Source organism: Eublepharis macularius, chromosome 17 (assembly GCF_028583425.1).
Source record: "Eublepharis macularius isolate TG4126 chromosome 17, MPM_Emac_v1.0, whole genome shotgun sequence".
In the NCBI taxonomy this organism is placed as follows: domain Eukaryota; kingdom Metazoa; phylum Chordata; class Lepidosauria; order Squamata; family Eublepharidae; genus Eublepharis; species Eublepharis macularius.
The window spans coordinates 39,710,673-39,736,553 of NC_072806.1; the positions used below are offsets into that span (position 1 = coordinate 39,710,673).

General features: G+C 49.5%; 1 protein-coding gene across 1 annotated transcript in view; it reads right to left on the reverse strand.

Annotated features, from left to right (window-relative positions):
- Positions 1–23,759, reverse strand: part of MNT (MAX network transcriptional repressor) — a 72,715-nt gene extending 48,956 nt beyond the window's left edge. The window contains exons 1-3 of the mRNA XM_055000988.1: positions 23,466–23,759; positions 6,401–6,986; positions 1,071–1,112 (exon numbers count right to left, since the gene is read on the reverse strand). Of these exons, the coding sequence (XP_054856963.1) occupies positions 1,071–1,112; positions 6,401–6,986; positions 23,466–23,556 (719 nt within the window). The 5' untranslated portion in view covers positions 23,557–23,759. The remainder of the gene's footprint in view (positions 1–1,070; positions 1,113–6,400; positions 6,987–23,465) is intronic.
- Positions 23,760–25,881: the final 2,122 nt, after the last annotated feature.

Consider the following 25,881-nt stretch of genomic DNA (forward strand, 5'->3'; position numbering starts at 1 on the left):
GCAGGCAACAACGCCACTTATCTTCGAACTCTAAATCAAATAAATAAATATCTATGCATTCCTCCAATGAGGTCAGAGTGGCAAACATGGCTCTTCTCTACCATTCTAACCCCACAACATCCCTGTGAGGTAGACCAGTAGGCTTCTCAATTTCTACAGGCCCAGAGAGGAGATGGCATGGCTTGGAGAGGAGTCCAGTCACCACTCCGCAGGCAAGCGAGGCCTGAATTGTAAGCACGTTTCAGCCAGCACGCAGGGTGCAGGACAGTCACTGTGGTCTGCAGGGGGATGTGGCAGAGGCAGCCGCTGCTTTGGGGAGGAGCGTGAATATTCGTCTCTCTACGGGGGGGGGGGCAGACTGGAAGAGAGCAGCTGAAGTGGGGAGCGGGATTTGGGGAAGCAAGAGGTGGAAGGCTGATGCTCCTCATCACTGAGGTCGAGGGCCCCTATCAACAGTGGCAGCTTCCCAGTGCAGCTCTTGGTGAAGAAGCCTGGAAGGCTTGGCCCAGAAGGCACTCTCAGGCCGTACGGCGTTACCAGCCGGGCCTCGCTTCTGCGCCACACACACTCCTCCATGGCTGCACAGTGAAGGAGGTCAGACGCAACAGGCTGGCTGAACGCAGACACCACACCAATCCAGGGGGTAAAGAAGCTGAACCCCCAAGCGGCAAGGGGCCAGCATCCAAAACTGGAAACCAGTTCGATGTGGACTTGCAAACTGTGGCTTATACTAGTTACAGCTTAGCGTGATGCATGAATCAACAGGCTAGACTTACAGCCTTGTCACCATGTCACATTGCACCAGATGGAACACAGATGCAGACCATGATTTGCCGGTACATTCAGATGTATAAACCATGGTTTGGGTTCAAAATTGTGTCTTGCATAAACCGTGGTTTGATTTGATGTCTGTGTTCAGCTGGGAACTTTCCCTACCATGCCCTTCTGATCAAGGAGCTTCTAATACGCTTCCAAAGAAGCCTTCAACTGTAGCCAAAACCCCTCCTAGCTTAGAAAACCAAAATGTCTATTTAAATTCCCATTTTGCAACCATCTAAAAAGCTACATACCTGTTCTTCTCCAATTTATTATGGACCTCCCGAGTGCCAACCCTGGAATTTGAAAAGAACAAAAACATGCCATCAACATGTTTTGAAAAATCTCTCCGCTTAGTGGTTTCCAAGCAGCGACTGAGACCCAGAGGCTTAAGGGAAAGGACTTGCCCCCCTCTCCATCCCTGCATGTTATGGTGCTGCTGTGAAAGGCAACAGATCAGGGCCAAAACAATGTCTGATCTACACGTGCAGCAGAGCCCTGGCAGAGCCCTGGCAGGGAAGGAAGGGCGGCACCACTTTAGGCAGCAGGTTTCAATTTTTTTTTAATGCTTCCTTCTATTAAAGACTCCTTGCAAGCAGAACATCAGCACAGCAAGGTTCTGTCCCAACTCTTTGCCTTTTTCTGTGCAATGCAACTTTTAAACTTTCTTATATGGAGGAGCAGTCAAAACCAGAATCTATCACCTACTGTCAGATGCTACAGCTCAGATGAGACACTCACTATGTTCCTGGCTGGAGACATGATATCTGGGAAGGTAACTTGCCCTGAATATTGAAAGCTGAAAATATTAAACTGCACTGAGTGATGTAAGCAATTTTTTAAAAAATTCCCTGGAACTATGGAAAATTTATCCCATAAGTCATCGCAAGCATTCTAAAGGAAGTTGTAGAAGTTAGTACTTTGAAAGCAGAACCACAGGCACAGGTAGACAATTAGGAGGTCCCCATTCTTCCACAATGCTGAAATCAGAACTCTTTGGCCAGTCAATACTGAAAGCTTCCTTTCCCAGGAGAATAATTCCAGGGGCCAAAAAAGACCCTTGAACTGGCAAACTCATAATTCATGTAAAAAGTGTCCCTGTGATGCCTGCATTGTCTAGAGCTAAGAATGAAGCCCGGGTTACCCTGGATCCAGCACTGCTGCCAGAGAAGTAAATGCAGCTGCAAAAGAAGTCCCTCTCCCAGCTTAGACTGGCTTGGAAGATGCCTCCCTACCTCTACGTGGCTGATCTGGCCACCTGGATTCACACCACGTTAACATCAAGACTGAACTACTGTCATGCACTCCTACATAGGACTCCCCTCATAGGAAGCTTGGAAGCTCCACCTGGCGCAGAATGCTGCAATTCCTATACTCTCAGGAGATAGACAGAACATGCATATTATTCCCATCTTGCAGTCATTACACTGGTTACCCATCAGTTGGTGGTGGAAAGTGCCATCAGGTCATAGCTGACTTACGGCACCCCCTGCTCAAGGCAAGAGACTAATACCAAAAAAGGGGGGCCAGCCGTGGTGTAGCGGTCTGAAAAAAATGGGTGTGTGTGAGAGACTGTCCAATGAAATACCTTTAGGCATTGTCCTCATTTGAATGTTTGTTAAGGACGCTCTCATCTGGACTCAACCCTCCCAGTCCCCACTGGGGAACTCATCATTACACTCTGCAAAGTTTATAATGTATAGAACAGTGTTTCATGAATTATTGTCTTTATGCAACATTGTATGATTGAATAATTGAAGACAATTGCTTTTGGAAAAGGTTTCATCCTGTATTGATTGATTTAGGTTTTTACACCTGTATATTTATCATAGAGCTTGTGGTGGGTTTTTCAAACCCCCCCCCCCCCCCCAAGGCAAGAGACTAACAGAGGGAGTTTGCCATTTCCTGCCTTTGCAACCCTGGTCTTCTTTGAAAGTCACCCATCCAGTTACTAATCAAGGCTGACCCTGCTTAGTTTCTGAGATCTGACAAGATCAGACTTGCCTGAACTATCCTGGCGAGGGCACCCATCAGTTACTGGGCTCAGTTCAAGGTTTTGACTATAACAAAGCCTTGGCCTCCCACATCTGCAGGACCACCCATCCCCCTATGCTCCACTGTGGCAGCTTCACTCATCTGAACAGGGCCTTCTGCAGATACCACCCTGAAAGTAGCTGCCTGCTTATGTGCATGCTCTGCTGCGACCCCCACATTATGGAATGGCCTGCCTTAGGAGGTCAGGAAAGCTCCTAGTCTCCTCACATTCTGCAAACTATTACTCAGGAGGGGTTTTTTACTCAGAAAATAAGGCTGTGCTATAAGAAATGGCTCAGAGAGGTCTTGGTAAAGAGACAGTGACTGTAGACTACCCTACTGGATACTGTCTGTTGATGTAGATATGCTCCTACTGGGTAGTTTCTGTGTCATTAAAAATGTAATGTTTAATTACTTATGCCTTGTTTCAGCAATGTTTTATCTCTGAGTTTGGATTTATGCTGTTTTTCAAATTTCTACAACCCATATCCTATTATATTTGTTCAGTGACTATCCTAGCTGTTAATCTTATCAACTTGCACTGTGTGACCTGCCATGGGTCTCTGAGAAAGGCAGATTATAAATTAATAAATTACTTTAAAAATTCATTCTCTTGTGAGTGTGTAATTCAAGCTTAAAAACATGACTGGGCAGCGATGCTTTCTAGAGGAGACGGGGATACACATCCCTGAATGTGCTTCACTGGAATTATTCATCCTCATCCTACCATACAGAGCAGGGAACACCCATGACACAATCCATGGTTTTCCAGGCATGTCAGACTTGCATGGCGCACTGAATCACCACATCTCCGTTGTCCTGGCAACAAATGCATCTGTTTGCAGCCCAACTGCTGAGGGAAACACACACCACCAGCACGAGGAACTCCACTTAGTGTGTCAATCAGCACACCCGTCTGACCACGGAAAGCTTCACCTGTTTGGGGGGGGGGAACGGGAGGGGGAGGAGCAGGGGTCTTCTGGAATTCTTCATGCCCCAAACACACTCTGATTGCCAAGTTTCTACAAAGAGCATCAGGGACATCAGCTACTATAGCGCTGATTATTTCAGATGAATTTGGGTGTCCAGTAGCTATTTTTTGCTTACATGGATGTAGAGTTTTAAAAAATGGAATGAGTGTTCCAAGATTCTGGAACGTACCAATTTGCCCTATCCCAAGTCAACTCCCCGGCCCACCGCCCTTCGCGTTGTTCTCCTCTGTCCGGCAGGAAATCTCTAGGCAGAGACGGGCATTTCCCTGCTGCCTGCTAGCCACGGTCTCACGCAAGGGCCCATTCCAATGTGAAACTGCCTTATACTGCCAAACCCCTGGTCCAGCTACGGAGTACTGTCTGCTGTGCTTAGCAGCCGCTTGCCAAAAAGGGAGGCAAAGGACTCTCCTACACAGCGGTTGGAGACCTTTATGTTTTATCTTTTTATTGCCAGGGGACATAGTGAGGACCATGTGCACAGATGGTCTTAAAGGGGGATTTGACAGTCACGGGGGAGAGACTGATCGGCGGCTACTAGCCATGGTGCCTAAAGTGAACCTCCACATTCAGAGGCAGTCAGCCTCTGAACACCAGTGCTAGGAGGCAATACCTGGGAAGGCCAGTTGGCTACTGTGTGTTCTGACCCCCAAGAGGGGAAAGAGTTTCCTAAGACCCTCTGGTTACAGAGGGTCAACCCAGAGGGACTCAACCCAGAGGGACTCTTCCAACCTGAAGAAGGGTTGCATGGGAAGGATGCAACAGGAGAAGTGAGCCGATTTATGATGAAACAAGCAAGGAGACCTGCCTTCAGTCTAAGTTCTTGATTAGGGATTTATTTTGAGTGTGGGAGGAAGAGTGGGAAAATGAAATGTGAGCAGCTCTGGGTAACGTCCGAAAGCCTCAGACACTCCTCTAAGAACATCCGAAGAGCCTGCAGGGTCAGACCAGACCAGGGGCCCACCCAGCCAAGCCTCCCGTTTCACAAAGTGGCCCACCAGGTTCCCAGGAGGGGCCAAACAAACAGGGCAGGGATGCCTGGCCCTGCTGCTGCTCCCCAGCACTGGCAAGCAGAGGTTTGCTACCTTTGGATATGGAGGTTCCTTCCCATCACCATGAATCTGTCCAACCCCCTTTTAAAGCTACAAGAATACAGGAAACTGCCTCACGCTGAATCAGACCATCGGCCCATCAAGGTCCGTACTGTCTATTCAGACTGCCAGCGGCTCTCCAGGGTCTCTGGCAAGGCTCGCTCACACAACCTACTACCAGATCCTTTTAACTAGAGATGCACGAGACTGAACCTGTGATCTTCTGCATGCAATGCAGGTGTCCTAACAATAGCACCCCCACACACACACCGCCGCTTGCAGCCCCCGCCTCTCCCACTGAGCCACAGCCCCCCTACTCTTTGCTACAATACTCTCAGACTGACAGGTGCACACTAGAAAATCCCAACCCAACATCCCAGAATGCCCCACAAGAACAGCCATGAATCCGTTTCAGGGCATGTTCACAAGAATACCTGTAGAAGCGGAGGCTGGAGACAAAGGGTAGGACGAGGTGGAGCCTAAGGGAGGTCAAGTACGGCACCGGCAAATCGCTACAAGAGACTTACTACCCCTGGCACTTCTGAGACGGAACCCCACTGGACACAGAGTGCAGCGACCGGAAGCTCTTCGGCCAAGCAGGAAACAGCCTGCCCGCTTGACTCTGGCCCCTTGCCCAGGAGTCTGCAACCCAGGATTGCATGAGGCTCAGTGCAGAACCAAATAGGCCTCTTTTTAAAAATGGCATATTTAAGTTAAGGTGTAGTGGATGAATAGGTGGGATGCTAGAACAACTAGAATGCGAGGGGAGGAGCAGGCAAAGATTCTGAAGAGGCTTCTGAGGGCCAAGCTACAAGTGACGAATGACACAGGTCGGACACTTGTCAGCTTCCCTCAAGTTTTGATGGGAAATGTAGGCACGTCCTGGTCTTGCAGCTTGGCTCTCCGACTGCTGCCCAATGGACTTTTCAACTGTCACTTGTCCAACATTCCGCCAAGCTGCCTACATTTCCCATCAAAACTTGAGGGAAGCTGACAAGTGTCCAACTTGTGTCATTCGTCACTTGTAGTTTGGCCCTGAGAGATGCTCCCCATAAAGGGGAGCAGCTGCCAGGAATCCTGAATGCAAACCAGGAGAAACCATGAGCAGATTCATGCCAATGCAGGAGAACAACCGCGCAGGGTCCTCCTATGTATATTACTCACTGAAAGACCTTGTGTGCGCCACTTCCTAATAAAAGACCAGTGTTCAGGCTGCAGAAATGTTACGGATGCTGTCCTCCCGCCAGCTGTCAGGCATGTGAAGTTCTATAGTTCCACTTATGCAAACAGGCTTTCTTATGCCAGCTCGTTGGTGATTTCTTGCCCTGAACTCCTGATGTCATTTGGCTCTCTAGTTGCAAAAGTTCACTGGTTTAGCCCTTCCCATTCCATGCAGCCTCCAGCCAACCCTAACAAGGGACAGGCCACCAATTTAAAGCCACCAAGATTCCCCACAGTGAGGCCACTCACCCTCCAGGCCTTTTCTTCTGCTCATTTGGTTTGGCATCTTCCAACGGAGCCAGCTTCAGCGTGTTGAGCGGCTGTGGCGCTACCGGATGCTGCTGCAGCGGCTGATGCGAGGAGGGCTGTGGCTGGATGGAATGTTGGACCACGTGGTGCTGGGAAATGGCCAGGACAGGGGCGGCGTAGTGGGGGAGCTGCTTGGGGCTACCGGAAGGGGGCGTGGGAGCTTTGATGTCAGGCAGGAGCTGGCCAGAGGTCCTCTGTATGACGGGCGCCACCAGGGCTGCTTCCTTGCCAAGGCCCGGAGTGGCAACAAGGGGTTGATGGTGCTGGATGAGGGGTGGGGACAAGGCGCTTTGGGCTGCCTGCTGGGGGGGGCTGGTGACCACGGGAATAGGAATGACCGAGATGGGGGCTGCAAGCTGAGCAGGGGCGGGAGGGGGAGGAGCAGGGGCAGGCGGAGACAAGGGGACTGCGGGGAGTTCGTTGCTTGGCTCCTCTGAGTGAACGACATGGTTAACCCTCTGCACGCTGGCCTTCTTCTGTTCCTGTTCATGCTCCAGGCGAACTTTTTCATGCTTTTCGTTTTCCTCTGGTAGAGAAAGGATTTGGAAGGGGACAGGGAGGAAGAGAAGAAACATGGCAGCACGTTAATAAAATCACGACTGGAGCCTTAGTTCACACCGACTTATTATTTACCATTTATTGTGGGACAGCCACGTAATTCGGTAAGTGACAGGAAGACTGGCCCCTGCCCCATGGAGTTTACACTCTAAATTTTGCCTGGACTTCAATAGGGAAAAAACCTGAGTGGGCATGACTTGGGATATTCCACTGGGTGGGGGCAAGAAGCCTGCTGCCAACCACTCTTCTCAAAAAAGAGCAACAGTCCAATAGCATCCATAAGACTAAGTGAACTGTGACTCACGAGAGCTCATACCCTACCACAAATTTTGTTCTTCTAGGTGCTACTGGACTCTTACTCTTTACTACTGCTACAGACAGAACAACACAGTCGGCCACCCATCTTGATCTTCTCAAAAAAGGCATTTTCCCACTACATGTTCCCGCCTGCTCAAGCCCTACACCGTGCCATGGCTTCAAGCATCTCGCCCTCACTCCTCTGGCCACATTTTCTCCTTCTTCTTTTCAGCTCCTCCCACTCCAACCAAACCCATCTGCTCTCAACTCCCCTTGTGTCTTCTTCTCCCACTCTACCCACCCTAACTTTTGCATTGCTAAATCTTTCCTCCCTGACAGACACACACATTTTGTCGTTTCTCCTCCTTAAAAATCCACATTGCTTGCCAAGCCCTGCCTGAAGAACTCTAGCAGTGCCTTCCTTGAAATTCGACCCACAACCCCCACAATGAACATCCGTATCTTGCTTCCTCTAACTGGTTATAAAACTTCTGGGGAGAGAGAATTTCTGTTCAACACCTGACAGTGAATATGTAGCAGCTGTAGCACTCCGCATAAGCTCAGAGCTCTTGAACTGAGGCTCTGCCTTCTTTACACAAGAGGATATAAAAATGGACCAACAAAAACGGTCGTCCTTGTTGCTGTCATAGCCAACAAAAAACTCTAGGTTTGGAGGCAGCATATCCGAGTGCAGCAGCAAGAAATGTCCTGCCGCCCCCTGCTTGTGGGATTTCTAAAAGCATCAACCCGGCACGAAACAGGTGGCACATTAAGAGGGCATCGGCCCGGTCTGGCTGGGCTCGTATTAGTAGTGTTCAGCCAAGCCTTTTAACATTTCTCAAAACATCCAATGGCTTTTTTTTGTGCTTCAAGGAAACCAACAGAACTAAATAATTAAAATTGGGGTGTTTGGGCTAGCAAAATAAATCTTGTTATAACACATCCTACAATACTGGGCTTAACAGAGCAAAGGAGACCTTAAAGCAGGAATTTCTTTGTGCAAGTGCCCAGGCACCAGTGATCCCTGGCCATCCAGGAACTTTTCAGTCACGCAGAAATTGTTACCATTATTTACATCTGGGGGGTAGTTCATAGGCAGGAGTGGGCACGCGATGCAAGCGAGGAGGAAAGGCTTACAGATGGGCCGCGCACCCATCGCTCAGTAGTTAGTGTTGAAAGAGGGCCTGTCGCCGTGCCACACCGTGCAGGGTGGCACCATGCCACAGAAGCTCCCAGGGTGACCTCGGGACAGCCACTTTCTCTCCCAGCCTAACCTACCTCACAGAGTTGTAGGTGTGAGGATAAAATGGAGTAGGGAAGAATGATGTTCTCTGTCTCTCTGGATTCCTCCCAGTCTCTCTTATAATTGGGTTGCAACGTTCCGTCAGTTAAGCAGTTCGAGTATTCTGTTACAAAACATTTTAATTGACTAATAAGGGGCACGCACACACACACCCATTCAGCCAAGGTAGTATTTTTAAACATTTTAAATGTTATTTTAATTCCTCTAACAACTAGAGGCAGCAAATGTTGCTTCCTGTGACAGAGGAGATGGGATGCCTCTTACTGGAATACATAAATGCATCAGCTACAAACAAAAAATATGCTTTTTTATGTATTGTCGAAGGCTTTCACGGCCGGAGAACAATGGTTGTTGTGGGTTTTCCAGGCTGTATTGCCGTGGTCTTGGCATTGTAGTTCCTGACGTTTCACCAGCAGCTGTGGCTGGCATCTTTTGGTGCTACCCCTCTGAAGATGCCAGCCACAGCTGCTGGTGAAACGTCAGGAACTACAATGCCAAGACCACGGCAATACAGCCCGGAAAACCCACAACAACCATTATGCTTTTTTACTTCACAACTATTTTTCCCTTGTATGCAAACTGAATCTCTTAACTAAGCAAATCCTACACCATTTGTTCACTAACAGTGAAATCCTAAACAGTTACTCTGCTTAAAAATATAGATTCCCCATACATTTCTCTAGTTCCCTTCCAATTCTAAACTTTTTACATCAGCCTCAAATCTCCAAGATTAGGAATGTTTCTCTCCCAGATACAGCAACAGAAGTGGCTTAAAAGGGGGAAATAAGACACCTTCATAGAGGAAGAGCTATTACTGTCAGCCATGATGGCTAATGGAGCCTCCATGTGCAGAGGCAGAGTAGTTCTGAATACAGTAACATTGGAGCAAGAGTTTGGCACTCATGCCCTGTGGGCATGCCTTCTGTGAGCATCTGGATGCCCACTATAGCACCAGGATGCTGGTGGGCATGGACCGTCAATCTGGTTCCGTTGGGCTTTGCTTACATTTTTAATTCTACCTGAAAACAGCTCTTTGTTTACACAGTGGGAACCATGCTGGACCAGGCCACGGCTTATGGAGCTGCAAACCTACCCCTTGACCATCCGCCACCACACATGAGGTTACCACAGTCTGGACGGTTTTCACCAAGGGATACCATTGAAGACTCACTCTGTTCTTTCCGAATACTGCAACCCAAAAGGAATCTGTTTTCCTCATAAAAATTCAAGTGAGCAAAAGGGGGGCAGTGAAGAAAAAACAAGCAACCCACCACCTGTCTAGTTCTAAGACCAGCAGAGAGGCTTAACAGGACTGTGAAATTTACTGCCCGGGGGCTCACCAGAAAGGCAGCGTGGTATAACAGCTAGAGTGCCGGACCCTGACAAGAGAGGCCCTGCTTTTAATCTTCACTCAGCTGTGACGCTTCCGGGTGGATCATGGCCCAGTCATTCTTCTTCACATCTAACCTGCCTCACAAGCTTGAGGTAAGAATGGCAGCTGAAAGAAAACCATATGCACTCTGAGCTCCTGAAAGAAAGACAGGTTTAAAATGTATTAAAATATATTATTTGGGCAGGGAGAAGGAACAGGACAGGATTGCTATCCCTAAACAGAGGTGACAGTGTGGTAAAGTGGTAAGAGTATCCCACGGGGGAGAAAGATGGGGTATAAATGAAGTAAACAGATAAATAAAATCTGTTTTACTGAAATATCAAAAAAGAGCCTTGCTGGGTCAGAATTGGGTTCTATTTAGCCAGGCATTACACTGCCAAGCCAGACACGTCCATGAAGGCAGCAGCCTTCGCCCCCTGCAACCTGCCTCACCCCTTGCCCCATGTTATTCCAAGGCAGTGGAGGCTGCCATGCTGGACTCTCCCTGGGAGAACTGAGTTCAGATTCTCAGCCTGACACAAAGGACGGTCTCCTACCAGCCAAACATTCTCTCTGCTAAGTGTGACCAACACGGCTGCAGGGGGGGGGGGGGGCAAAGCAGAGGAGAGGACAGAACCATTTATACTGTCTGAGGGCCCCAGCAAAAGGAGACAACATAACATTTATTTGGTAATTTTTTTTCTTTAATCCCACCATTCCTCTAAGGAGCTTAGGGCAACAGGCATGGGTCTCTCCTCCTCTATTTTATTCCCCCCCAACAACAACCCTGTGAGGTCGGTTTGGCTGAGAGAGAATGATGGCCCAAGGTCACTCTCAGTATGGTTTGTGGCAGCTTCCCAGAAACACCTGGCTGACCACTGGATTCTGGAGGACAGGGAAAACTGCGTGCTTTGACTGCCCCTGCTCTCCACCCTGGAGTCAGTTGCACAGCAATAGGCAAAGAGTTCCAGAATTACTGATCCTGCAATGCAGGGGGAGGTCGTTCTTGAGCATGTGCCTGCCTGCTACACACCCTGGAACACAAACAGACAGCTGGCCTGCAGCCAGAAAACAAAGCCAAGCCTGTCTTTCAAGTACCGCACACCATGTCACCGTCAGCCCAGCTGACCATCAGTGACGCAACTGCACACAGCATCTGTAGTATGGCATCTCAGCTGGGGGGGGGAGGGCAGGAGGGACAAAAATGACAACAACAGAAAATGGCAATCCCCAGAGTTAGGTAACTGCAGTCAGTAGAACTGGAGAGAGGGGGGGGGGGGTGGAATTACAACCCAAATCTTACAGCATGAAGAGACAGATGGTACAACTTGCATGCATTATTAATCTGCATGATGCAAAAAGCAACACTATACATGATCTGGTTGTTTTTTGAGCTTTCTGTGTCAAAGGCTTTGGAGCTCAGCACAGAAAACCTAGAAAAATGGCCCCGTGGTCCCTCCAGGATCTCACTTTCCAGCCTGTCTTTGCAGCCTCCAGGACCAAAAACTTCCCCTTTTCAAGACAGGGGTCTACCAGACTCTACAGTCTATACCCTATTCCATTTCTGCGTCTGCACGGTCCAGGTACAGAATCCGGAAATCCCCGCCAATGCAATCTTTTATACATAGCATCTTGGATCTCTCAGGTAAAAGTCAAACTAGGAAGAATTCAGAGTTTGGGTGTTGTGGGGAGATGAAGTGAAGCTCGAGAAGGAAGACTTTGTTCAAAACATGACTGTGCCCAGAACCAAGACACTGTCACAGTAATGGCGCCACACCTGCAAAAGGTGTGATATGTTCAGGTTCTGGGAGGGGGCCATTATATATTTTAAGATGCTGCACATCCTGACATTCCACACATCAAGAGAGCCAGCATGGCATAGTGACTAGAGCGTGAGACTAGGATCTGAGAGAACCAGGTTCGAATCCCCACTCTGCCACGGAAGCTTACAGGGTGACTGTGCGCCTGTCGCACCTTCTCAGGCTAACCTACCTCACAGGGTTGTTGTGAGGACAAATGGAGAGAAGAATGATGTGAGCAGTTTTGGGTCCCCGTTGGGGGAAGAGCAGTAGAGAATAAATTAAGTAAATAAATAAATAAAAATAGGAATTAGAGAAGAAAAAGACTTGTTGCCTACAAGACCTTCTCGTCTGTGCTAGTTTTCCACTTACAAAGAATTACTGATGATGGGGAACTTTGAAAAATGAACGTGGTCCCCTGCTGCCTGAAGGGATACCGTCCACTCGGCCACCTCATTCTGACAGGTGCCTCAGAGCAGAACTCGGGGAGAAGAGAGTCCCCCTCTCCTCACCAGCAGATCTTGGGCCAGACATTTATCTCTTAGCCTCACCTACCTCACAGGGTTGTTGTGATTTTACAACAGAAGAGGGGAGAACCTTGTATGCTGCCCTGTACTCTGTGGGTGCACACAAGATTAATGTAAGCATGATGAAACAGAACTGCCACGGTCCCTTCTTGATGTGGTAGAATACCAAAAGGTGGCATAACAGAGGCAGAGCATTATACGTCCTGGGAAAATCCTTGATGAACGCCACAAATGGGGACAGGTGTGGACTGTGAGGGTGTCGCTGTTTTATTACTAGCCCATATTTAAGGCCAGTTTTTCCCTCCACAGCAGGTGTCTAGGATGGTTACCACAACTGAGCCTCACAAGACAGTGGTGAGCTAGGTTAGGCCAAGGCAGAGAAGTCCTGGCCGAAAGGTGGATGTGAACATGGCCACAATAGCCAGAGGCTGCACCACCAAGAGGAAAGAGACAAGCAACACAGCCAATAAAGGGCAGTCATCACCAGTAATTCCCCAACACATTTTTAGTGCAATCCTAGGAAGAGTTACTCCAGTCTAAGCCCAATGAAATCAATGGGCTTAGACTGGAGTACCTCAGTTTAGGATTGTGCTGTTGAGCCTCTTGATCCTAAGAGGTGATGGAAGAGATAATACATTAAATACACATCGTATCGTACTGTAAAGAACAACCGTTTTCCAAAGATAAAAGAATGTACACAAAACAGCAGCCGCCGCACAAAAAGATCATTTCTCTTAATGCTAGAGGTTGACAGGTTATTAAAAGTCATTAATACCAAAAAGAGACCATGAAATTCTTTATTATCTTGATATTTACTGTTCCACTTCATCACAAAAAGGGCTCATTTTTCATTAAAACTGAAATAATAAAATCATCCTAAACATGTTTGATTTGGACAGCATTGCAACCTACCAGATCCTTTTAAACCAGTGCGATACGCTGAGGATATCCGTTACCTGCGTGCAACAGTTCCCCAAGCAAAGGGAACCAAAATATATCATGACTTTTTTCTAATAAGAGGAGGGGCCTGCAAGGATGTACAGGAGAGGGGCAATTGCACCCTTAACTCCAGCTCTGCTTTTCCTCCTCCTGAAGAGGTTCTGAGGACCTCAAATAATTTCACCAGCCCCCCCCCCCCCCCAATTATAGCTGTGGCTGGCCCCTTCATGTGGATTGTACATCACAGGCTTCCACAGGGGAGGAATCCCTTCAACAAGCGACTTGAGACACTTCCATAGGACAGCAAAAGGTGAGCACCATTCTCCCCTACGCTGCGACCAAGGGCTGAATGCGAGTATTTCATCCCTTCCGTAGCTCTTCTGGCCCCTCTGCATTTAAGGGGCTGAAAATAATGCCCTTGTGCAGATCTGTGGTGCTACCAAATTCAGAAGCCCGTGCACAGCTGTGTCCCCCCCCACACACACATCTCCCAAAAAGCTTATTTAGAGAGCTGGAAAAACTGCAAAAAAGAGCCAATAAAATGATCAAAACGATGCAGTGCCTCCCTTATGAGGAAAGGCTAAGTTTAGGGTTATTTAGTTTAGACTCACTGGAAAATATAGTAATACGAGGAAAACTGGATGGAGACGGATGGACTCAATAAAGGAAGCCATGGCCTTCAGCTTGCAAGTCCTGAGCTACACAGTCGATGACAGGATGTTCCGGGAGGTTGTTAGCGTCACCATGTCGGAAGCAACTTGACAGCAGTACATAAACATGCACAGTTTAGAATAAAGGGGGACGGGTAGGAGGTGGGGAGAGACATGGCAGAGATTCATAAAATTATGCACAAGGTGAGAAAAATGGACGGAGAGAACACTTTCTTCCTCTCCCGTAAGATTAGAATTCGGGGTCACCCAAGGATGGGCAGCAGGTTTTGGTCAGAAAATAAAAAAGAAAGCCTTCACAATGATACATCATTAACTTATGGAATCCTCTGCCACGAGACGCAGCCTTCTGCATGATGAACTGGGCTCCCTCCTTGCAAGCCTTCCAGGACACCTGATGGCCCCCCAAGGGAAATACGATGCTGAATTAAAGGGACCCGTGGCTTGATCCAGCAGGGCTCTTCAGAAGATTTGTGCTCTCCTTTATGACTCACAAGCTGGAGGATAACGAATTTACCAGCTGCCCAGGTGGGTGGAGGTCATGCACCCTATGCTGTTAGGCGGGCGCAACCTCGATGGGAGCTCACATTGGCGTCATCTGCCTCCCCCAGTGATCTTCCCACTTCCTGTTACACAGACAAACCCATGTGGGTAGATGCGGCTCAAGGATACAGCAACGCCTTGCGCCATAAGACATCACAAGGTAGCTCTAACTACCAGTTCAACAAGCTCTCACCCACAGGAGAAGGCAGCCTTTCTAAGTTCTTAGACCGTCTGACCCAAATAGAAACTATGAGCACTAGCAAGATCCACAAGGAGGAAGCCCTCAGAGACCACAGAGTCTGGACTGACTTGTGACCAGAAACGGAAGAGAGCGTTTTGTTAAGAACTCACGGGGCAAGTTAAGAAAAAAACAAAGAAATCATGAATTTTCCAACACAAAGACTTTGGGAACTCCCAGGACTCGGCACAAATCAATTCTTCAGCAGCCGTTTATCATCTCCAAAAAAGAGTACAAGCTGCAAAAACTAAACGATGTAAAGAAAGAGAGGCTCACGCAAAGTGGGGTCTAATTAGAAAAAGCCAGCTAACAAGGACTGCAGGCCGCAGACGTCAGGTCCGGGTTCAACCCCCTGTTCAGTGATGGATGGCGTTGATGGATGAAGTTGAAAACATCAGTTTTCAACTTTCCTATCTGTACAATGGGACAGACGGCTTTCTGAACCAACGATCTCGGTTATGCCTAGCTCAGCTTTGCCAGCTGATTAGTCTATTTATTTATTTCTATCACTCTCTTCTCCCTACCCCAACTGGCAGCTTAGAACAACACTCTCCCCCCGCTTCCATTCTGTCCTCACAACCACCCCTTTTGTGAGTGAGGTTAGGCGGAGAGAGAATGACTGGCCCGATATCACCCATGGCAGAGTGGGGATTCGAACCTGAGTCTCCCAGATCCTAGTCCTGCACTCTATCCACTATACCATGTTGGCTCTTAGCAGAATTTAAAGAAGAGGCAGCTTTTTGACTTGGGAAGGCTTGTTCCAACAGTCCTCCACTTTCAATATTTTAAGGAAAGATCTTCCAAGACAAATAAAGCCCAAGACATCCTTGCAATGACGACACCACACGGTGGACCCTCCCAGGAATAATGTCACTTCTTCCCAAAATCAAAAACATTTCCAGTGCTCAGAATGGACTGGGATCTGATTTAATGAAGAAAACTGAACAATGACACCATGTCAGTCTTACTGGCTGCTCAAAATAACTCCAAGGTTCTTTCAGCAGCCAGAAGTAGCTAAGCTGAAAACCTGGGTGGTGGGGGAATCAACAAATAAAGTGCATTTGTCTAAAGATTTAACAGCGGAATTAATTAAAGGTACCACTTTCAACAGCCTAAGAATGGTTATGAGAGGGAGTAGTTAACTCCAACTTTAAAGCTACCTAATTTTACTGGTTGTGTATCCATCCATTGCACATAAATAACATGCTTAAACAAGACACATTTAGAAATAGTTTTCTGCATGAGAAAAAACATTGGAAAATTTTCCACATCACTGACCTCCTGCAACCAAGACTGAAGAATGCAGACATGCTGTGCCCATTCCTGACTCTTACAGGGAGGGGTCTTACTCTTACATCTTCTGATCAACGTTGGTTACACTGCACCACAAGCACCTCGAAAGGAGGTTAGACTGAGAAATGACGATACACTAAAAGAAGCCATAACCCAAGGAAATCACAAGCTCCATGGGAGGAGCTTCACATCTACCCAAGGACTGGACTTCCTACCCTGGTCAGCAATTAGTTCTGCAAGAGAGCCAGGCCAGTGGCAGAGGGAAGGGGCAAACGCCCACCCGTGTGACCCAATGAGGGGCCCTGTTGCCATGGAAGATGCTCAGCCACACTGAACTTTGCCTGTACAGCTGGCAGTTTGGGGGCCAGCTGGCACCATTCAAGAGGTTGAATTTGAGCGACCAGACGCAGACCTCTCTTGAAATGCTACCCACCACACTGGATTTGATCATGCAACAGCCACCTCACACAGATAAATGATCGTCCAGACTGTGGGCTTAGCAGCCATTTGGAACCCCAGGAAATGGGAGAATTGACAATGACAAACTTATGGTATGTTGCAAACCTACATATATCAACCACTCCCATAAGTCAGAAGAAACAGAGAGCTGGAAGGGACGCCAAGGATCACTGAGTCCAACCCCGCGAACAAAGCAGGAAATTCAAACCCACCCCCACTGCGTGGCTCCCAGTCATGTGAATGCGCCCAAAGAGCTCTCAGCATCACCCCAGGAAAACATTAATACGTCAGCATCATTACTGTTTCTACAGCCAAGTGACGTCAATAGCGCCTGTTTAGGCCCGGAGGGTCAGTGACTTGTCCAAGGATAACTGATGGCCAAACAGCAACGGTCAACCCTTATCTGCCCTCAATACTAGCCACTTGCACCCAAAGCACTTCTATTTCTTGAAAACGGAAGGATCAGTATCCATATTCTTCCCACAAGGAAGCCCACACATTCAGAGAAACCATTAGGGAGTATCATCCAGAGAGGCATCGGTCATCTCCTCTACTCCAGACAGGCACATCTTGGGAAAGAGCGACCACAGGCCAGTGGCAGAGCAGCTGCTATTCACATCCTGAACTCTCCCGTTAAAGAAAGTCACGTGTGGAGCAAGGCCCCTCTCTCTACCGGAGAGCGAAGGGGAATCTGCTGGCCAACCAGTATTGCTGGTAGGTGGCAGCTTCATCTCTCCTGCAAGTCCCCATGCACCAGCTAAGGTCTTCAAGGTACCACCTGTTGCCTGTTCCCCAGCTTAAGCTAGTCGACCTGGCGTTGACTAAAGCCGCTGCTCTCACCCTGCGGAACAGGCTCTCCAAGGAGGTTTGGGGGAGGCACTGGAAAGCCATTTTCTTTGCTAGGGTTGTTTTTATCATGCATAGGCTTTAGGAAATTATTGCTGTGTGTGTGTGTGTGTGTGTGTGTGTGTGTGTGTGTGTGTGTGTGTGTGTGTGTGTGTGTGTGTGTGTGTGTGAGAGAGAGAGAGAGAGAGTGTGAGTGTGTGTGAGTGCACACGCGTGTGAGTGAGTGAGTGAGAGGGGGGAGAGGGAGGGACTCTGACTACTTTATTTTGATTTATAAGCCATCTTGAGCTGCAAAGATTTCACCGAGATCACGGAGAGTTACTGAGAGTAAGAGGAGACTGTTAGGTGGATGTGTAGCTGGTTGACAGATCGCACCTAAAGAGTGCTAGTTAATGGTTCCTCATCCTCTTGGAGAAGAGTGACAAACGGAGTTCCTCAGGGATCAGTCCTGGGACCTGTTCTGTTCAACATTTTTATAAATTATTTGGATGAAGGAACAGAGGGAATGCTTATTAAATTTGCAGATGATACTGAATTGGGAGGGGTAGCAAATACGGTCGAAGACAAAGTCAGGATACAGGATGATCCTGACAGGTTGGAAAACTGGGCTAAAATAAAATGAATTTCAACAGAGATCAATGCAAACTTCTGCATTTAGGAAGGAAAAATCAAATGCATAATTATAGGATGGGGAGACTTGTCTTGGCAGTAGTATGTGAGAAAAGGATCTAGGGGTCTTAGTAGACCGTACACTGAACATGAGTCAGCAGCGTGATATGGCAGCTAAAAAGGCAAATGCGGTTTGGGGCTGTATCAACAGAAGCATGGGGTCCAGATCACAAGCAGTGATGGCATCGCTCTGCTCTGCTCTGGTTAGACCTCACCTAGAGTGTTGTGTTCAGTTTTGGGCTCCACAATTTAAGTTCTCGTGGCCCCTTCTTACGCGCCCAGGGTAATGCCAATTGCTACTTTGGGGTCAGGAAATAAATTTGACTCGGAATCCTGATGGCGTTTTGCTATCTTCTGGGCATGGAGCAGCGGTCACTGGGTGTGTGTGTGTGGGGGGGGGAGTAGTTGTGAATTTCCTGCATTGTGCAGGGGATTGGACTAGATGACACTGAAGGTCCTTTCCAACCCTATGATTCTATGAATTAGATGAACCCATGCCTGAGTAGATTTCCATAACAAAGGAACTGTGCAGCTCACGGGTCCATCAGTAGAATCTCCCTGAGCAGAGACAGGAGCTCTCAGCAAACACTAAACTCTGAAAAACCAAACTGTGGAAGCTCCATTACCTTCATGCCACTCTTGAGATCAGGAGACCAGGTAGGAAAGGCCATTCTTCAGACACTCAAAGATGGGTCTGCCTCTGAGGCAGAGCACATGCTTTGCACACATAAAGTCCCAAGCTAGATGCCAGTTAAAGGATCTTAGCAGTGTCAGGAAATGCATCTCTCTGCCTAAAGCCATGGAGAGCTACTGCATGCCAGAGCAGGCTATATTAAGCCATATATTAAGCCATATATTAAGCCATTAGCCAATGGCCTAATTCAGTAAAAAGGCAGCTTCGTGTGGCCTCCCTGGCTCTACCAAAAACAGGCAAGAGAGGAAACTGAAATTCCCAGGGCAGTCGCTGGCACTTCCTTTGGAGAGAAACCCTGAGAACTGGTGGGCTTAGACAGGTGACTGTGCAAAGTTACCTGGGAAAACCAACAGAACTCCTTGAGTTTTATTTTAATTGAGTTTTAATTTCCTCTCCTCCACCTTTCCTCACGTGAGTCATCACTTGAAATAATATGTTCCAGGCTATCTCCCATCACAGTGACACATCATAAAACACACGGGTTCCTCCCTCGAGGTTGCAAAAGCAAATGCTACCCATTCCTGACCTCCTGCTGCCACCAAATACTTGTGCTCACTAAAGGCACAGTAATAAACAGAAGTGAGCAAAGGAAATCCCTGAGAAAATCTGAAGCTTTCACTTCCAGGCAGCCTCCCTCCGCCCACATCCCACTTTGAAACAAGCAGCAGAACGCTCCAAGTTACTCCGTTTAGAGTCCCCCTTCCTCTGCTACCACGGCCATAAACCTTTCTCGAAGTCTTCCTAGAAGATTTCATTAGAATTGTACAGAGCAGATGGCCACGGCGGGCCTCCCCCGAGTTGAGCAAACACTGTCTAGATCGTAGCTGGAGTCACAGAATTAAAGGTGAGGCTGTTGAACAGGTAACTCTTGCTTGTTGAGGGGAGGAAAATGGGTGTTATTTGTACAGTGTGTGTGCACATGGTATTGTGCAAAGTAAACACAAGATAGCTTCCTGCCCTGAGGGACACAAGGTGGAGGTGTGGTCACAAAAAGAGGGTAACAGTCAGAAAACAGACAAGCCAATGCTCACTACCATGTTTAGCCAGGAGGACTAAATGGGGCCTCCATGTTCAGAGGCAGTATACCTCCGAAGCTGCTGGTGGGACAAACAAGGGAAAGCTTGTTGGTTTTGTGAGCTGGTTATGGGCTCCCTGAAAGCATCTAGCTGGCCAGGGGTGGGGGTGGGGAGACAGGATGTTGGGTCAAAATGAATTCTTGCCTGATCCAGCAGGTCTTCTTGTCACCTTCTCCTGATAAAAATGGGTGTGCAGATCAAAGAGGAAAATGAGACACAGACTAGAGCTACGACCAAGAACTGACTGTGAGCCAAATCTGCCCATTACCAGAATGTATTTGGAAAAGGACCCTCCAGCCCAGAACGTGTTTTGAATAGAAGGCCTCAGGGGTTCTGAAATAGCAGTTTTGGAAGGAAGTCTGAGCAGCGGCCAAACACGCCTCCCTTAGCACACAGCCGGCACAGCTCACCTCCTCTTCCATGCATGCTCAAGATGTGCCAGCAACCATTTACTGGCTCGCCTATGGCAATCAAGAAGTACATCCTGGCAACCAAGCTGAAGTCTACCAAAATGCCATAAATGATTTCAAGGCTACACACCTCTATACCATTACTAAAAAGTAACCGCTACCGAGCAATATAGGACTTACTCTGAAGTAAACAAGAATTGAATTGGACTGCTCAAGGGATGTGTTGGAGAAGAAATAGAAATCTGGGGTGGTCTAGTGGACTCATTCGCTGGGCTACTGATCTCCTCCTTGTATACACGATAAGTGATAACTTCCAGAGAATATCACAATCAGCTGCTGGCTCTTTAGCCCGATCCCATACATTACCAGGCACACAGGCCAAGAACAAAATTTCAGCTCTTTTACTTCAGAGCAAGTGTAGAATCATAGAATCATAGAGTTGGAAGGGGCCATACAGACCATCTAGTCCAACCCCCCTGCCCAGTGCAGGATCAGCCTAAAGCATCTCTGACAAGTATTCATCCAGCCTCTTCTTGAAAACTGACAGTGAAGGGGAGCTCACCACCGCCCTAGGCAGCTGATTCCACTTTTGAACTACTCTGACCGTGAAAAAGTATTTCCTAATATCCAGCCGGTACCTTTGTGCATGTAGTTTTAGCCCATTGCTTCGCGTCCTACCCTCTGCTGCCAACTGGAACAGCTCTTTGCCCTCCTCCAAATGACAGCCTTTCAAATACTTAAAGAGAGCAATCATGTCCCCCCTCAACCTCCTCTTCTCCAAACGAAACATTCCCAAGGCCTTCAGCCTTTCCTTGTAGGGCTCAGTCTCTAGACCCCGATCATTCTCGTCGCTCTCCTCTGCACCCTCTCGATTTTGGCCACATCCTTTTTGAAGTGAGGCCTCCAGAACTGCACACAATACTCCAGGTGTGGCCTGACCAAGGCAGTATAGAGAGGGGCTATGACCTCCTGCGATTTCGATGCTATGGCCCCTTTGATACAACCGAGGATTGAATTAGCCTTTTTTGCCACCGCATCACACTGACGGCTCATATTCAGTTTACAGTCCACTCTTACCCCAAGATCCCTTTCACGTATACTACTGCCCAGAAGTATATCCCCCATCCAGTATTTGTGCTTCCCATTTTTGTGGCCCAGATGTAATACTGTGCACTTGTCTTTGTAGAATTGCATCCTATTCACGGCTGCCCACTTCTCCAGAGTATTCAGGTCTTGTTGAGTTTTAATTCTTCTCGGTTGCTCAGATATGGACATTGCTCAGAAGTCTTGAAGTGTATGGAATGGAAATCTATTACCTTCATGACAATGCTACAGATGTACCCTTCATGTGCCTGATCAAGTGAGCTGATGCTCAACAGCTTAAGCTAGAAAAAAAAAAACCCTGCTGCTGGATTTCTGCTGTTCACACACACAAAGGACCTTATGGGGAAACACTAGAAGGCTGCAATGCAATTGTGTCAGCCACAATCACAATACATTCCTATACAGAGTTACTCCACTTGATGTGAGTGGAATAACTGTTCCTACAGCTGCACTGTAAATCTGTCAAAAGGTCGCAGGTGGCTGCCTGGGTGAAAGTAAAACTGAGAAGCAGAAGGCAGTTAACTTCTTCTATTAAGATTCGCCACAAGAGAGTGTAACTTGTTGTGTGTGAAACCAGTCTTGCAGTGAAATCCTGAGCCGAGTCTAAGCCCATTGAAGTCTGTAGTAACTCTTCTTAGGATTTCACTGTTAATTGTTCTCATCACAAGAGATTCACTGTGCAACCATAAACAATTATAAATCCACTGAAATCAATGGGCTTAGAAGAGTTGAGTTCTGTTGACGACTGCACTGTAAACCTGCAATCCGGGGCCTTCCCCTGAGCAAAAAAGCATAAAATTGCTAGCCTCCTTCAATGTATTAACATAATGAACAGTGCAATCCTAAACAGAGTTACTCCAATCTAAGCCTGTTGAAACCAACGGGCTTAGACAGCAGCAGCTCTAGAAAAAAAGAAGAGTCCAGTAACACCTGTAGGACTTAACAAAATTTGTGGTAGGGTATGAGCTTTTGTGAGACACAGCTCACTTCTCCGATCTGTGAGGCTTCTAGGCGCTACTGGACTCTTGCTCTTCTCTACTGCTACAGCCAGACTAACACGGCTGGAGCGACTGTTTGGGATTGCGCTGCAAGAAACCCTAATCCCCACGACCCCGGAGGTCCGGAAAGGGCCAGGCAGCTTCCCAAGGGGAAGCGCCCCAGCCGGGCGATGCCATCAGCCGAAGCGACCCAGACCTCCATACGTGGCCGCGCGCGAGCAGCCGCCGCAGCCAGCCCCGGAGGGGGAGTCCCCTGCGCACGTGGTCGGGGGCGGGGCCTGACACGTCACCCCCCGCCCCTCCGCCCGCCGACCAATCGAACTCGCCTGGAACGGCGAGAGGACACGCAGCCTTTCAAGCGGGCAGGAACGGGGCGGGGCGCGCGGCGCGCTTCTCCATTGTGCCGCCACCTCCCCCCGCGAGCCCCACGCGCTCGCCGGCCCCGCCCCAAAGGCCCCACAGCCCCCCCGCGCCGATTTCCCAAGAGCGGGGGCGGGGCGGGAGAGGAAGAGGGGGAGGGGCGCATCAGCTGACCCCGCGCGACGTCTCCCTCCCCGCGCACAGCCAGCCCCCGCCACCGCCCTGCCCGCCCCGAGCCGCGGGAAAGCCCGGCCCCAGGGAGAAGGCCCGCGCCGGGGTCCGCCTAAGCGCGGCCGGAGGCGGCAGCAGCCGGCCGCTCCGAGCAGAAAGCCCGCCGGGCGGCTGGTCTCAGCGCACCGCCACATGCCAGCCACCTCTCGCCCGCGCCCCGCCCGCAGCGCCCCGACGGCTCGCGCGCCTGGGCGCGAAGGGCGGGCGCAGGAGCGGTGCACGTTGCGGCGCGCCGAGGGAAGGGGCGGCGGCTGGGGCTTCCCGCGAGCTCCGTCTCTCCCCCCCCCGCGCCCGCCCAGTGTGTGCACAGAGGAGCAGGATGCTACCCCCCCCCCCCACCCGGCGACGCCGTGTCGCCCCACCTGCAGGGCACCCGCCGCCCAGGCCAGCCCAAGCGCACGGGCTTCCGCCCCTCGGAGCCCCGCCGCCCGCCCGCCTTCGCCCTTGGCCAAGCCCGCGTGGCTGCGGAGCGAGCCGCCCGCCCGCCCCGGCCGCTTTCAGGCTTTGCGTTGCGCGCTCCAAGGGCGGAAAAAGAGCCGGCGCCACCCGGGGGCCTCCCCGCGCTGCGCTGCGCTGCCCTCCGCTCGGCAGCGGCTTTCCCGGCGGCAGCCCGGCGCTCACCACGTGGCGTCGTCGGCGTCGTCGTCTGCTGCTGCTGCTGGGCTTGCCATTCCAGGAACCGGGCCGCTTCGAGCAGAGTCTCAATGCTCATTTCTCGGGCTGCGGGGCCAGCGGCGGAGCCCAAGTCCCGGAGACCGTCGAGCCGCGGGGCGGGCGGAGAGGAGAGGAGGCGCCTCGGGGCTGCGTCCCCCGCAGAAGCCGCTGCCGAGCGATGCGAAGCCCGCGCCGGGCAGGCCGCCGCCCCCGCCCCGAGCCCCGCGACGCTCCCAGACAAGGGAAGGCAGCGCAACAAGATGGCGATGCGCAACAGAAACACAACAAGGAAAACGGGCTGGCGCGGCCCTCCGCTACTACGCGCCGGCCGCCGCGGAAAGCCGGCCTGGAGGCGCCCGGGCTGCGGAGCGGAGCCGGACTGGCGCGGCTCTTGCCTGCGCGGCACGTGTGACCGGGGAGGGAGCGGAGCGGAGCGGGCCGTACCAACCCCACGGTGGGTCGGGGAGGAGCGCCGAGAAAGGCCTCCCGCGCCTCCCAGGCCCTGTAAAGGAAGCCGTGGCGGGGAGGGAGGAAAGGGGGCTCACTGGTGGGCTAGTTTTCTACCTGCGGGGAAAGCGAGCCCACCCCCTTCTACCTTGCCCAATCTGAAGTGGTCCGGTCCATTCTACCGCCTCTGGACAGTGTAGCCTTAGGCTGAAGGTGTTCGCCGGACTGAAGAAACGCCAAACCAATGTGACTCGGACCATCCGAGAAGTGCTTAATGCCACACGGCCCAGAAGGTTTTCATTCCACAGTAGACACGGTGCAGCCTGTTACAGACCAATACAACCAGCGTCGTGTGGTGGTTAGAGTGGTGGGCTAGGCTCTGGAAGAGCCAGATTTGGATTCCTGCGCTGTCCTGGAAGTTTGCTAGGTGACCCTGGGCCAGTCACACGCGCTCAGCCTAACCTACCTCACAGGGTTGTTGTGGGGATAAGAAAGGAGAATGCTGTAACCCCCTTCCATTGAGGAGAAAAGAGGGATAAGTAAAGAAATAAATGAATAAATAACACTGCATATAGCTGCACTAACAAACACAGGAGTCTGGTGGGCACTTGGAAGACAAGATTTTATTCCAGCATAAATATTCAAGGGTACCATATTTAGGTTAATGCTGATGAAATCTCATGCACAATAAGTGTTAGTCTTTGACAATGCCACAAGAATTGTTGTTACTTATGTAAGCAGCACACACACCCCATAACATTTAAGTGCTCTTGTCACATTCGCTAACCGATTTATGGGAAACACTAGTATATGAAGCATGATAATGCTAAACATGAATGTATTAGCATATGTGTTATATTAATTTTTTGGAACTGAAACATGCATTACACATACCTTGTCATATTTAAATTAACGTACAGGTGCCAGTCCAATTGCATATTTTATTAGCACATCATTGATCAGTGTTTCAGAGGAGTGTGCTCTTGGTGTGGTAACACAGCACGCAAATATGCTAAAGCACATTAGTAGGTACATTTAAACATCACAGGACATTCATGGAGTGCAAACGTTGGTTTGCCTGGTCACCATATATTGGGGAGAGGGAGGAACATACATTCAGGAAAAACCGTTCTTCCATATTGTCGCCTGTCAGCAGCCCCACTGGCTTTCATTCATTGCTATAGTGGGAGCAAAAGCCCAATTCTATGCAAGGGTTAGTGGAATCAGATTTCAGTGGCCCATTGAATTATGCACAGGACTGTGGCAACAAACAGCACTAAGAGATAGACTGCCATATTTGGGGGACATGGCATGTTCTTTCTTCCCTCTTTCCATCCCACTGTAACCCAAATTACTTAATCTCCTACAGAACAAAGTTGGAACCATTGAGAACTAAGACAGACATACATGAACAGGCTTGTTACTGCTTAGTAATCCAAACATTAAACAATGATTTTTTGGGGAGGGGTCAACATGGAATATAAGTAGAGTACTAAGGTTTTTTACATGTTGTTGTTTCTGTATGTTTGATTCGCTGAATGCATCAAGTGCTGCCTTCCGATTCTTGTCAATTTGTTCTCCGGTCCAATATGACTGCTCTTGAATGCTGTTTCCTTAGTATATAAAATCAGCCTGGTGGATGTACACACCTATGCACACACAATGCTAGCATTTTTCAATGCCCAGTACAAATGTGTAAAACAGACTCCAAATTATGGTTGCTAACCTCCAGGACCTGGAGATCCCCCGGAACTACAACTGATCTCCAGGCAACAGAGATCAGTTCCCCCTGAGGAAATGGCTGCTTTGGAGGGGGGACTCCATGGCGTTACACCCCGCTGGAGCTTCCTCCCCTCGCCATACCCTGGTCTTCCCCAGGTTCCATCCCCAAATCTTCAGGAATTTCTCAACCTGGAGTTGGCAACTCCACTCCCCC